This window comes from Glycine soja, chromosome 7 (genome assembly GCF_004193775.1).
Source record: "Glycine soja cultivar W05 chromosome 7, ASM419377v2, whole genome shotgun sequence".
Lineage (NCBI taxonomy): Eukaryota > Viridiplantae > Streptophyta > Magnoliopsida > Fabales > Fabaceae > Glycine > Glycine soja.
The window spans coordinates 44,138,735-44,153,415 of record NC_041008.1 but is presented as its reverse complement, the minus strand read 5'-3'; the positions used below and the strand labels follow the sequence as shown (position 1 = coordinate 44,153,415).

The following is a 14,681-nucleotide window of genomic DNA, read 5'->3' as shown; positions in this document are numbered from 1 at the left end:
TTGATAGTATTTTTCTTCTACTTGTAACTAACTAATTGTTACATAGTTATGATATAGATTGCGACACAGTATTTAATAATTAATGGTGCAAAAAGATGCCAAAGAAAGTTCAAAATGAAATATGCATGCACTTTCCTTAGAAATAATAGCATACAACTAGAACCATGGCTAGGATTGTTGAAGCTATTTTAGTCTTTAGCTCTCCATTAATTCAACATGATCTTTTATATATGTATACTTACTTTCTTTTCAATAAATAGAACTATTTTTTTTTCTCAAAATATTCTAGTTTGCTTGTTTTTTTTACCTGCTAATATATACCCATCACTAATAATATTTTGTAGTACTTGGCACTTGCCATTCTAAAAGTAATTAATTCTTCTGATTGTTCTATATCTTTATATATTCGCTTATTTATGGAAATACGATATATTGTAATTTGTTTATTCTAGCACGACAATGGATATTTTATTTAATTAACCCACCTCTCTCCTGAATTTATATGGATTTTTCAAAGTATATACTTGGATTAATTTATATAATGAGAATAATTTAGCATACTTTAGTGTAGAAATAAACTAGAGGCTAAGGTACGTATTATTTGAATTAGGTCGATTCGACGAATCTAATTATTTAAATCAAACTATTGAATTGGTTTATCAATTGACTAATTTTTAATTTAAATCACAATTAATTAAATTATTATCAGTTTATTTTTGAATTATTTTCTAATCCAAATAAAACTTGATTATTTGATCAAATATTTTTAACTTGATTATTTTAAAATCTACACCTTTTAATATTTAGATATTTATGCTATTTAAATTTATTTTCTAATACTATTAAATGTCATGATTATAACTCATAGGATTGACGTAATATTCGTATTTGATCTCTACTATATGTGAAATTTTGAAGGGTCAATAACACTTACACACCACGAGAGATTAGTCTTTAACTCCGTGAATTGAAAGATATCTCGGATTGCAAGAGAAAAAAATGTTCTTGATTATGTTATTATATATATAATTTGTTGTGATAATATAATTGAGATAAGAATTAAAGAGGTATATAAAATAATAATTGAAGAAAAAATCACAAAGACATGAACTTAAAATAACATTAATTCTTAGAATTGATTTAATTATTGTTTTCAAAATTACTAAAAATAAAAATAGGTTGTGTGGAATAACATTTATACGTGGAAGGCGTCGTCGATGGCTAGCTTTAGCTGCATCGTTTGGTGAGCAGTAGCAGTAGCATGGGCACGGCTACAAAAGGCACAGATGGAGTCCCTAACTTTTGTAGAGACGTGCACGCAATACGATGCCCATTTCTCCTCTTTGTCTCTTTCTGCTCTTAACGCGTTTTTACCCCCTTTCTTTCATCTTCAGTTTATTAACGTACTATCATTATTTAATTAATGACACCATGCAATAATATAAAAACATATATATGCTCACTTTCTCTTCACATTCCTCAACTAAACAATGTATTTAATACTTTCAGACATATCTTAAATTATTGGCCAGTTTGAGCTATCTCATAGTATTAGAAAAGAGAAAATATACTACTTTTTTTTTTAGAGGTAAATAGAAAATATTCCAAGCAAGAGACGCCGCAATCATCGCTTTCTAGAATTTCCACAACCATTCTGCCATCGCCTACCTCCTTCATTTTGGCTCCAACTTTTTACCGTGCTCTGTTTTACAACACTTTTATTTTAATAATATAGTACCAAACATTCATTTTACAGTGTATTATGCTGATAAATAATTATTTGTCTTTTATCAAAAGATAATTTAATGAATAATTATTTCCATTTTTTAAAAGCATCACCGTAACTTTATTGATGTGAGTTTCTTTATACACATTGTTACAATATGTTTGGAGTAAGAGGTGATCCAATATCAATTTTAAAATCATGATGAATATGAAACAACACATTATAATTTTAAAGAATATTTAAACATGCTATTAATAGTTTAGTGCCACTCCTACCGCGACTTGTACCATTCTTATCGTGGTTGTTGTGAAAGTATTCATTTCTTTTGAGTTTTTAACTTATCTTTTTTAAGCTTTATATTATTATATGAGATTTGAAATTTTCAATAATTGTTTTATTTTTAAACTTGTTAAAAATTTAGATTCAATCCTACATGTTATCTCACATTTTTATATTTATTTTTACTTCAAAATAATAATTTATTTATATGTTAATTTTTAAAAAAATTGTTAAAAAAAGTGTTATATTGATAAATTTTATAAAAAAACGTACCAAAATGCAGTAAATTTTTTCAATAAGAAAATTAAATGATATTTCAAATTTAGTTTTTTAATTAACTAGATAATTTATTTTCACACCCTATATATAAGTAACAAATATTTAATTCATCAAAATTAATAAAAGTAGTCAAATTAGTTAATTTGAAATATTAATGTCATAAATTTAAATTTTATTTTAAAAATACTTATAAAATGAAATAGTTTAAGTAACAATAAACACTCATAATTTAAGAGATAATTTTTTTCAACAACCAATTACTGTAACTTATATTATTAAGATTTAAATATGTTTTAATCCTTTAAATTTGGGTAATTGTTTTTTTAGTGATTAAAATAATTGTTTTTATTAGTTTCCAAATTTTTGAAAAATTAATTTTCATCCCTCTTTATTCACTATATTTATGGTTTCACAATTTTGTTGTGATTTTTAATTTTCAAAGTTTATTTATTTTTAATTTATTATTTAGAAAAAAAATTCTTACAATTTTAAACTGTCAAAATATTTTACTCGAATGATGATATTTTTTTTACATATTATGATGTTTTAAAGAAAAAAAACTAAAAAACATATATGGATGTTAAATTGTGACCTTTGGTGATTTTAAATCGTCACAAGTCATTTTTTAAGAAAATAAATTAAAAAAAATTCTAACTAGAAAAAGTCACAAATTATAACGCCATTAACATTAGAAATAAGTGAATTTGAAGGACTAATAATAGTAAATTTTTTTTAAAGACTAAAAATATATTTAAACCTATTATTAATAACCTAATAAATTCATTCACTTTCATAAGAAATAAGTGAATGTCTCACTAATAACCTAATAAATTAAAGGCATAAAAGAAAAATAACAGTTAATATATATTTTTGATTTATTACATACGTACACTATGTAATACTATCAATTATTAACTTTTCATTAACATATTTATCTTCTTAAGTGAACTGCTCAATTTAAAATGTCAAATTCACCACAAACCATTGATCATTGTTAAATTAAATATTAGGAAGGGAGTACCTGAAATGAAAAAGATAAAACTTAATTGCTTTTCTTATGTGAATGCAAGCTGGATGGCTTAATTAAGAAACGTAACATGACATAATTTATAAAATCAAGCGTGACAAAAAGATGTAAAGAGTACTCATAAACTTAGTATCAATCAACTCCTTCCACTAATTATCCGTTTTATCAATATCGTTCAAGAGTTAATCGTCCTCAAACATTTCTGATCGATTATAACTCTTTCGGGGGGAGATCTAGATAACCCTAAAAATTGATTCAAAGGAGTCAAGACTTTGCAATCTTAAAACTAAATTGAGAGTACCAAATCAAATTAAAGACGATGCCCCCACCTAAAATAACATGACGTACGTCTACTTTGAACACTGTCTGCAATTATTTAATTCGGTACTTTAAGCTTTAGGCAATTTATATATGATAAACTTTGTTTCAGTAGAGAGAACAAACCTATATGGGGTAATAAATGTTCTATTATCATGTTAACAACTGCTAGGGAAGAAAACTGAAAAAAAAAAAATGGTATCTTAGACTGCAGAAATTAAACTTCAATAAGGTTGTCTTGATTTAATCGGATGACATTTTTTTTATGTTGCGGTTGAAGGAACAATGACTAATATTTTTATATGAATTAGTTCTCATACTTTATTGATTTTGGTTTTATACTATTATTGCTTTGGTCAAAAGTTGTTGGATTGACTATCTAGAGAGCTATATAGACTACAGTTACAAACAAGACAAGTTCAAGATGAGAATGAACTATATTGAGAGCTTTTTTAAGAAAAAGTAAAAAATGATTAAAACATTGGCAGATCTTGAGAGCATCTAAAGCAATAAATTAAGTTTTAGAATAAAATCGTAGCACCTAATTTCTACTGAAAATATTCCGAAGGAAAAGGAATCTCAGAAGTAGGTGTTTTCGGAAATTTTCGCCTAAACAGAAACTTAAGGAATGAACTTGTTCACAAGTACCGCTGGCGTTAATTATAGTGGATGACGATCAACTCATATAATCTAGTATGGAAATCATAGATGGTGACGAACATCTAGAACACTGCTTTATATTATTAAAATCACAAATGGGTTTGGTTAAGATGTTTTAAAATCAAAAGGATTCTGACAAATAAAATATATTCGAATCATACGTTAAAAAAAAAAGATTAATCAATTTGCTTTCACATTTGCTACACCCAAATATTCAAATAGGAATCAATGTTGTTCAATGAATAAACCGAGTTGATAACGTTTCTAAAATAGCACTGTCATCAATAACTTTAGGCAAGTTACATGAACTTCGATTGAGGAATCACAGAACTAAATCATTAAATATTCTCCAATGTTTTATATATATATATAAACAAACGAGACTAATAAATTCTATGCAGTTAAAATACTATAATGGTCAGTCATAGAATAAGAAAAATGGCAGTTGGAAGTTGCAATTGAACTTGGAGGCCGTCTGAATTAAGATTGAGAGAACGAAGTTTTGTATTATAAGGGGCGCATTATCTTGCAATTATCCCAATATTTTTGTTTCATACGAACAAGAATATTGGCTGGTCAACTGGTTAAAAGAAACAAATTAAGCTACCTGCATGATTAAACTAGAGCCACATATAACAGGTTTCATCATCCTAAGTCAAAGAATAAGTTTTCTCTTACATCACCTCATATTAATTTATACTTTTTCTATTACACTTTTATGTATGAAAAATAAATAGATACAACATCGTAAATTATAACTGCAACGTTTATTTAGTAAACCAAAAATGATAATTAAATACTTTATCTCAATTCTGTAATTTAGAAGAAGATACATAGTAGTAATTTTAGAAGCGAAAATGGTGAACATGCATGACAAGTAAGGTGGGGTGCAGAAGCAGGAGATTAAATTTAAGACCATGGTACGTAGTACTAATAATTAAGGAGAAGCTGTTGCTTTCTTTTGTATCTGTGTGGTTGAACGAACCAGAAGGAAATATTCAAAAGGTTGACTTTTGGCATTACATATAAGTGATTTGCGCGCAGTGTTTGGGATTATCCCATATAGCGACATGTTTGCCAGTATATCATAGAAACCACGGTCAAACACCCCAAACACAACTTTAAATCCTATGTCGGTTGTTACCATGTGATGTAGAGTCGACACTGACCATTGCTCCAGCAAGCATACATACACAACAACACGAGATATACAGATAAACAATCAACAAACCACGCGCCGCCGAAACCCACGGCGTTACCACTTTCCTCCGCCAGCTACAACCATGTGAAACGAATATAGCTAAGGATCTATTCAATAGTGTAAAATGAAATGTAATAAAAATCAATAGAAATGAAAAATTTAAGTTAGAATAAAAAATAAAATATAAGTGTCATCTCATTTTATGGTTCGTTTCATTTTTTTTATATTTTTTTTCTTTTCTTTCACCGCAGACGAATCAATTGTTACTCCTCCTCGGTCTTACTAATATGATCTAATTATTCAAAGAAAAAAAATACTAATATATTTTTTTAAATAATGTAAAAAGCTTACATTCTTGTTAACTTTTAGTTGAGAACTCTTGAAATATTAATTAAGGAACTTGATACATTAAATTAAATATTTATACTTATTTTAAAGAATAAAAATTAAATTATTTTTCAATTTTAATATTTAAAATATGTTTCATTATACGAATACTTTTTCAACTTTAGTTTTTTTTTAATATAGTTAATGCTTTTTATTAAATACGTTTCTTGTACTTTAACTTCTTATTTAATATCTTAAAGACATTGAATGATTGAATTTATTTTTCTTTGCAATAAGTAAACTTTTAAGATGCACCCAATTCAATAATATTGTATTTATCGGTGATCTAAACTAAAGCATTTGACGAATTTAATTAATTTAATTTAAAGCTATAAATACATCATCACTTTTGCACTTTAATTTTATTTTTTTTCATTAGTAGAATTTGTAAGACAAATATAAGACTACTCGAACCAATTAAATGTGTCTCTCACCATCGATGTCGATTTCCCTATCCGCCTCTTTAATGTTATTGCCCAGAAACTAATCCAAGATAATAAGCAACAACTACTCATTATGGATACGTGTTGTTTTGTTTGAAAAAACGTTGCCTTAAGCACACCTTCCAGTTAAGGGTATTTTTAAATAAAAATCAACTAACTGCAAATTTAAATAATTTTTTCGATCAGTACTTAAAGTGAAACATAAAATAATAAAACAGCAAATAAAAATTATCCTATTAATTAGAGTTAATTTATGTATGTCAATTCTTGAGAAATTAGAAAAGAACGTATTTTAAATGGATAAAATGTATAAAGTAATATTAGTTTATAAAAAGATTTTATTTTTATCTCTTTAAATTTATTTTTTTGTAAATATTCATTAAAAAATTATCTAAACGCATGTCTCTCATCTATGGTTATTATTATGCTAACTGAGTGCTGCAATACATGAGGTGCAACAAGTTTATTTTGGACAAAAGAGAGGCAGCTAGACAATAGGGAACAGGGATGCAGGAAGCCACTGTACTAAACTATTCAATACCAAGTTTAGTTTATAAGCATTTCTCTTGTTAGTTTAAATTGAATTGCTAATTTTTTAGGGGGGAAATATGAATATATTTTATTATTTACTATGTAGTTTTGATGTGATATTATTCTATCGTAATCACAAAGACCAGAAATGCCAGTAAAAAATAAATTAAGACTAGTCTGTAATGCACGGGTAAAATTGTGAACACAAATAAATTATGATATTTTCAGAGAAGATAAAACAACGGTACTTACGTACTCGATGATAAATACACGCTTTCTTATCTTATATTATCCCTACAAATCACAACGCTTTTGTGGGCATGCCATTCACAAATTTAAAGAAACAAAGGAATCATCGCCATGATTAAGAAAGTGATCGCTAGTTTAGAAAGGCAACAAAAATTAAAGGTGTTAGTTTATGGACACAAAAAAAAAACTTTGAAAACTTTGATAAGATATAGATTTAGCATAAAAAAGAGAGGAAAGTTGAAGCAAAAGAAGAAAAATACAAAGAGGTAAGGTTAAAACTGAACAGAAGGGAATTGAATTGTAATGCAAAAGAACATGTAGGCTTAGCAAGCGACGGCTGGTTTATCATAGCATATGGCTTCGGAAGAGTGTGTCTGAAGCAATCATGGAATATACCAAAACCGCGTAAAGTGCATTTCCTTTCAATTTCTCTTCCAGTGAATACCAGCCGTCCGATGCAACACGTAGGAACTACTTCTCCCTTTCTGATGCCGCCACGTGTACTCGTACTGGCAGTGGGCCTGTCTCTGGCTATTGGGCTCCACAACCTTCATCGATCGTGAGAGCTGACGTTCCCTGCCTACAAAAGATATTTAACACAATTTTTTTTTTATCATTTTATGCCTTTAAATTAGTTTAACTTGTTTACAGATTATGATTAAATTAATATGATGTTTTCTTAGAACTTAATACATAGAAAATTGAAATTAAGCATACGCACAACGTCAATTAATGGGCACTCGTACTTTTCAATATTTAAGAAGCACGGTTGACATATTCTGTTAAAATAGTGAAAACTAATAGTACTATACTTTAAAAATATAGTAAAGTATGTTTCTATGAAAATTTACAGAACTGAAATTGTTTTCGATTTTACTAAAATTAGTATTGCTACTTTTTTTTAAGAGTGTATTGTTACTTTTAATTAGTATTTGAGAAGTTTCAAGAAATAAGTCGGGTGAAATAAAACAGAGTTTTGTATTTAACATATTGCAAATTTAAGTTTTCACTTGACTCTTCAAGGTAAATGTGAATTCCTTTTGCAAGTATTATTTAACTATATACATTATCAAATATGTGTGTTTTCATTTTCAATTATAATATCAAAACATTATTAAATAAGAAAATAATAATCCACCTAACTGATGGGCGCATTAAATTTTTGAAGAGCATTTATGACTCTCTCAACATTGGTCCGTCTGGGCTCTTGCCCCGTTTTGTAATAAAATAAATAATAATAAAAAAAAAACATCTCAAAATTGAGGGGGGAGGTGAAATATCAAAGGAGGAGTAGTAATATTTCAAATAAAATTTATACAGAAGTCATCAAATTAAATGAGGTGTGTTTCACATTTCCATTTAGTGGATCGATCTAATTCTGTATTTAGGTGCAATCGAATGAAAAATTAATTAAACACTTATTCATTAACTTTTAGTAAATTAAAGTTACACATAAATTTGACATTAAACTTAATGAAATAAGTTAAAAACATTATACTATTAAAATAAAAGAACTTATATAAATGAGGAATGAGTGATGTGGAAATGATGTAAGCAATACTTGACTGAGCAATAGTCAGGCACGGAAGGCACGTGCCGAAGCTTCTGATTAACAGACGACGACGGTCTTAACAAGTCGCAACTCACAACGTTGTACGTGTTGTTACTTGTTAATTTCTTTTTCCCTTAAACTTATATTTTTCATTCCTTTTTAAGTACTTTGGAATTAAAGTAGTAACTCTTTCTAGGAGATTTGTTTTCCTTTTTCTTTCTATGCTAATGCTGGATTTAACCTTCAGGCTTCAAACGTAAGCGTTGTCTGCAAGAAGACTCCTTTTCATTTTTCACCGAAATGCCTTTGTATTTAATCATTTTTTTCTGGCAATTATAATATTCGTTCAATATTGACTGAGTCCAACATTTGATTCAAATTTAATTTATAGTATCACCATAGATCTTGTTGCCTGTTTCCACCTCATCTTATGGAATGAAACCAGAGTATGAAAGGGTCCATGTTGTATTTTATTTTCACTTTTTTATTTTAATCTACCTTTTTTAAAAAAATTACACTATTCAACAATTAGTTTCTTGTTAAACACTTATTAAGTTTGGAATTAGAAATGTGCGAAGAGGATAAACATTTTTTATTGTGTTTATATGACAAACAAATTTTACAAAACAATTTAAAAATAAGTCCCAAATCTTATTTGGGTGTAGAAGTCAGGAGGAAGAGAAATAAAAAATAAAAAATAAAAAACAGAAAGAATGTGAGCTATGCAGCAAGTAAAGAAAGAAAAACAAAGTAAAATATTTAAACAAGTGAAATTGAATTATTTTTATTAAATTCGTTTAAATAAATAAGTCAAAACTTAAACTTATTTTTCAAAAGTTAAACTTAAGTTTCTAGTATTTGATTCCGCTAAGTTCATTTACATGCCTAGTGATGGTGTATTAATGCATAACAATCTCAAAGCAACATTTTATTGCTTTCAATTTTCTACGGCGACACTACTATATTTTTTATTGTTCATCGCCGAATGAAACACACTATAAATAAAAATTTGTCATTTTGACTGCATAAATAAAAACGTGTCATACATTAAATTGTGACGATAACACCACATTTTTTAGCTGCTCACCACCAAACCATGCAAACTATGTAAATGAAAATGTGTTAGATTTTATTGGTTGAAACGCACGTACATAAAATTATTTTTGGAAGATCAAACTTGTTGTATTTATACATGAAAAAGGATAAAGTAAAATAGAATTTACCAGGCAAAACGTGTCACCAAACTACACTTCTATAGTAGCAAATATAATTTTCCCTTTTATTCATTAGATTACACTATAGAAACCGAGTTATCGTAGAATGAATTGGGCTGGGACAGAAGGTACGTTGCAAACTTGCAATAGATGACAAGAAAATAAAGAAAATGAAGGGTGAATTTGGCATGATGATGTTAAAAGCGAAAAGGAAAATGAGAAAAGGAGGCAGAAGCTGAAAGGGGACAGGACCATCACATGGTAACGATCAGACCGTAAACCCTTTTTACTTACAGCCCACGTGTACACTCCCCCTGTTCACACCCAAACCGGTTGCCAGTCAAATATGCGCGTCCACTGGGACCCACCACTGGTCCTCTTTTGCAGTAAATGCTATTGCCTTCCACCCTCAGATCGGAAACCGCCACATGTCGGTCACCACTAAGGTGGGAAACCTCCCCGAGCCAACCTGTTTTCCAAATTCCCAACCAAATCCAAGCTCCTTTCACACTCTCTAAATTATTTATTTAAACAAAATCCCCCAATGGCCCAAACTATCCCTTTCTTTTTCTTTATTAATCAATATTTATGTGATATTTCTTACTTGAGTATGATCCATCATCGACTAAATTTTCATAATACCAAAAGCTATTAATTTAATAAGTTAATATTCCTTCACATATATACTTTCATCTTCTTACAAAAATCACATGTACTTTCATATACATATATTTAATGAGTGAACATTTAGATCAATTAATATGAAATTATTTTATTTTAATTAAATGTCTTAATGTTCGAATGTTGAATGTATAACTATTTTAAATACTTGAAAAAAAGAAATATTATTATTTATAATATTTCTATCCAACTGAAAAATATCTATAATAAAAAATATATACATAGATCTAAACTCCTAGTCATATATATTTTAAAAACATCATGCCTAACTATTTTCTATTTTTTGAAAACTACTATATTTAAACATATTTTAAGTGTTGACATGTTTTGACAAATATATTTTCATATAAAAATTTAAGGATCGAATTTCTAGTCATTAATATACTTAAAGAGAATGGTATGTAACTGTATTTTTTTTTAGCTTTAAAAAGACCATTTTTTTAATTTACTAATAAAACTCTGTTAAACGTGGCATAAAAAAAGACCAAAACGTTAGGCATATCTATGGGAGAGCATTGAATAGTTTCTCCTTTTCTTTAAGTATAATATAATAATACAAAAAAACAAAAAATAATTAATAGGATCACTTTTTATTTGGTGTTTTTGAGAAATAAATTTAAACAAGAGAGAAAAAGAAAATGAGGAATATGTGCAAAGGTTTTTGTTGATATATAGCACCTACAATTCATTAAAAGCAATGGAGGAGAAGAGAGAGAAAGAGGGAAACTCAAAGTCATCATCCACCATGGCAAATTCTGTGGCATTTTCCGACGAGATTCCGAACATGAGCATGAGCACAAGCTTCCCTTTCTCCCCTGCTTTCTCTAGCATCTTTGACATGATGCCACCTCCACCACCTTCCTCATCTCACGATCCTAAAGCTCCCAACAACTTTGCTGGCTTCATGGACTTGCTCGCTGTCCCTGCTGATTATTATGCCCCTTCTTTATTCGACTGGCCCCAAAACACCACCGCCACGTCAGCACCACCACCTCTCACCGCCCAAATCAACCACCCTCTTCCGTCTCCGGCCAGCTCCAATGTCCCCGACGGCTCCGAGGTTCTCAACACTCCGGCATCTCCCAACTATTCGTCTATTTCGTCGTCGTCGAACGAAGCCGCCGCCGCCGCCGCCGCCAACAAAGCAACGGGAAATGATAATGATGCCGATGATGAAACAACAATAGATGCAGCTGCAGGCAGAGGAGAAGAAGATCAAGACCAAGACAAGACTAAGAAACAGTGAGTAATAGCACTAATAATAATAACAATAACAACTTAATTATTTTTCTCAATTTTTTATTATGTTTTTTTTTCAAAAAAAAAAGGAATGAATTCTGTATGTCATTCAATGTGGTTGTGGCAAATAATAATAAAATTAAACGAGGATAAAGTCGGTTACAGTTGCTAACAGACAGGGGTGCTGAGTGGTGACAATTGATGGGAGATTAGGAGGTCGTTTTTTGTGTATGTTCATTGAACTTTAAAGCAATGGGTTTTCGTTATACTGTCATTTCTCTCCGATTTCATCTTCTTTTGCTTAATTTTGATTTCTTATGTTTGTTGTTATAACTTATTATAATGAAACCCAACAAAAACATGTTAATAATTATTGGTTTTTGCTAAAATTCCATGCTTAGGCTCAAGCCAAAAAAGAAGAACCAAAAGAAGCAAAGAGAGCCAAGATTTGCGTTCATGACAAAGAGTGAAGTGGATCACCTCGACGATGGCTACAGATGGCGCAAGTACGGTCAAAAAGCCGTCAAAAACAGCCCTCATCCAAGGTATACCCATCAATATATAATTATTTGCACATTTCATTGATCGTCAAATCTTAATTAATTTTGTCACTTTGATTCTTTCTTCTCCTTTTTAGTACTTTGGATTTGGGTTGGGACTAATAATTAAAATATTTCTTGCGGTGCACGCAAAACAGGAGCTATTATCGTTGCACCACCGCGACATGCGGCGTGAAGAAGCGCGTGGAGCGTTCCTCCGAGGATCCTACGGTGGTGGTGACAACCTACGAGGGGCAACACACGCACCCGTGCCCTGCCACGTCACGGGCTAGCCTCGGGTTCATGCATTCCGAAGCAAGTGGTGGGTTCGGACCCACTAGTGGATTAGGTTCGGCACACTTTATGCTGCCACAACAACAACAGTTTCGGGACCAAGCACAAGCAGCAATGTTGTTGTACAACTCCAACTCATCGTCATTGTCATTGCCACTGAATGTTGTTAACTCAGCTTCTTGTGTTAATAATAGCTACCCCAATACGTCGTCGTTGAGTGGCTTCCTTCAAGGCCAAGAGAATCATCAGCGAAGTGTGGTGGCTCCTCACGCTTTCTTGAGGGACAATGGGCTTCTTCAGGACATTGTTCCAACGCATATGAGGAATGAGGAGAGTGAAGATCGTGTTTAGGTGATGATCATCATGATATATAGTCATATCTTGGGTTAATTAATTAATCATAGAACTTAATTATGACAAATATTAGTTTCTTTTAATTATTTGGTTGTACATTATTTATATATCTTTGTATGGCACTACTATTATGTATGGGTTGGTTCTTTAGCTAACTGAACATATGATTAAAAGTGAAAATTAACCTCTATGGGCCTCTTGGGGTGTTTTGTGTTTTACTTTAGAGAAACCTCACTTCAACACTGATGGCTTGTGTTCATATGAAACATTTTGGAGGTTCTCACTTTTTATGGTTAGATAAAAGATATATATGGAGGGGCTTTAGATTCTGATTTTGCGACTTTAACTTTTTCTTTGTTTCCTTCTATATATGGGTTATTCTTTGTAACTAGATATTTATTCGACTATTAGCTATTTTTGTCCCCTTGTTTACAAAATAAAAAAATGTTTTCTCGTCTTTCTCATGTCATCCGCATTATTAACTTCTTTAGTACTTCCCCGTGATTATGATCTTTTGGTTCTATGGGATTTTTCATGGTGGAAAAACCAATGTTTTTAGGGTTAGGGTTTTTTCTTAATTTGATTCAGTTACTTGCATGTGGTGAAATGTTTTAGCTAGCTGCTTCTTTTCCCACTCAGATACTTATGGCAGAGACTTAATGTGGGAAAGGGAAAGTCAAGAATGTAAGTTAATAAGCAATGGAGCTGGGAACTCTATCTATAATGAGGGAAATTTAAGAAAGAAAGATGAAAACTATGCATCAGAGAGTGTTATGATTGCCCCATGACTTGACACAATGCATGAGGTATGGAAAAAGTTGCAACATTATTACTTGTGTAGTACCCTTTAGCTTTTTGTGTATGATGCCTTTTCTCATCATCTTCCCCTATAAGCTATATACAAAGATGGGCTTCAGCCATTCAATGATGATGTGTGTTTCCTGGGAAGGAAATAGCTACAGCATGGATTGTTTCTTGATGATAGCAAAAGATGGATGATGTGAGATATTGGTGTGGAGAAAAGCATTATATATATATGGTTCTCATGCCCTAGCATAGCATACATGTTTTGTTTTGTAATACTAGCAGAAGCCATAGGCCATGCCACTATCCCTATCCCTTTGATTCATTAATTATTTGGTGTACAACCCTTTGGTGCAAAGAAAATTGGAGTTTCAAAATCTTTTATATAATTTTTGTAAAAAAATTTATATGTAATAATTATTGTAAATTTAGTTATATACATGGTTCTACAATGTCATAGTTCTTTTTTTACCTTTTGGAATTAACACAAAATCATCTACTTTGTAAAATAAATATGTATAATCAATTTTGCTGGCTTATCTAATTTTCTGTACTTTTTCAAATTCAAATTCAAATTCGTTAAGAGATTATGAATAGTTAAACTCCAATGATATTCAATGTCTTCAAAGAGGAGCTTCAATGTTTGAAACAAATATATTGAACTGAAATTATTTTCCAAAAAGAAAGAAAAGAATATTTCAATGGCCGCTGTGGATAAACAATGTACTAATTGTTTGTAACCGTCCAGGAATACGATGAAGGAAAAAGATAAATCATACAAAGAGATTCTTTACAAACACTGCATTAACTGATGTATCAAGATTTTAATAAAAAACAAACATCTCACTGCGTGCACTTTCTTCTAAATATTTTCATACCAGATAGCGCAATTGATATAATGAAT

At 30.2% G+C, this 14,681-nt stretch overlaps 1 protein-coding gene across 2 annotated transcripts; it reads left to right on the top strand.

Moving 5' to 3' along the window:
• The first annotated feature begins 11,218 nt into the window (after nt 1–11,218).
• Nucleotides 11,219–14,214, top strand: LOC114419951 (probable WRKY transcription factor 48). Of its 2 annotated transcripts, XM_028385778.1 has the most exons (4): nt 11,219–11,789; nt 12,188–12,331; nt 12,484–12,970; nt 13,613–14,214. In XM_028385778.1, the coding sequence occupies exons 1-3, from the start codon at nt 11,245–11,247 to the stop codon at nt 12,968–12,970; spliced, it is 1,176 nt and encodes a 391-aa protein (XP_028241579.1). In that variant the 5' UTR covers nt 11,219–11,244; the 3' UTR covers nt 13,613–14,214. The 2 variants fall into 2 exon arrangements, with proteins under 2 accessions (XP_028241579.1, XP_028241578.1); XM_028385777.1 differs by lacking the exon at nt 13,613–14,214 and having other exon boundaries at nt 12,484–13,430.
• Nucleotides 14,215–14,681: the final 467 nt, after the last annotated feature.

Excerpts from the sequence above, each read along its gene's own strand:
- LOC114419951 (XM_028385778.1), top strand. The coding sequence starts at position 11,245 with ATGGAGGAGAAGAGAGAGAAAGAGGGAAACTCAAAGTCATCATCCACC. Across the intron at positions 11,790-12,187 it reads CAAGACAAGACTAAGAAACA|GCTCAAGCCAAAAAAGAAGA; the intron begins GTGAGTAATAGC and ends TTCCATGCTTAG. Across the intron at positions 12,332-12,483 it reads AAAAACAGCCCTCATCCAAG|GAGCTATTATCGTTGCACCA; the intron begins GTATACCCATCA and ends CACGCAAAACAG.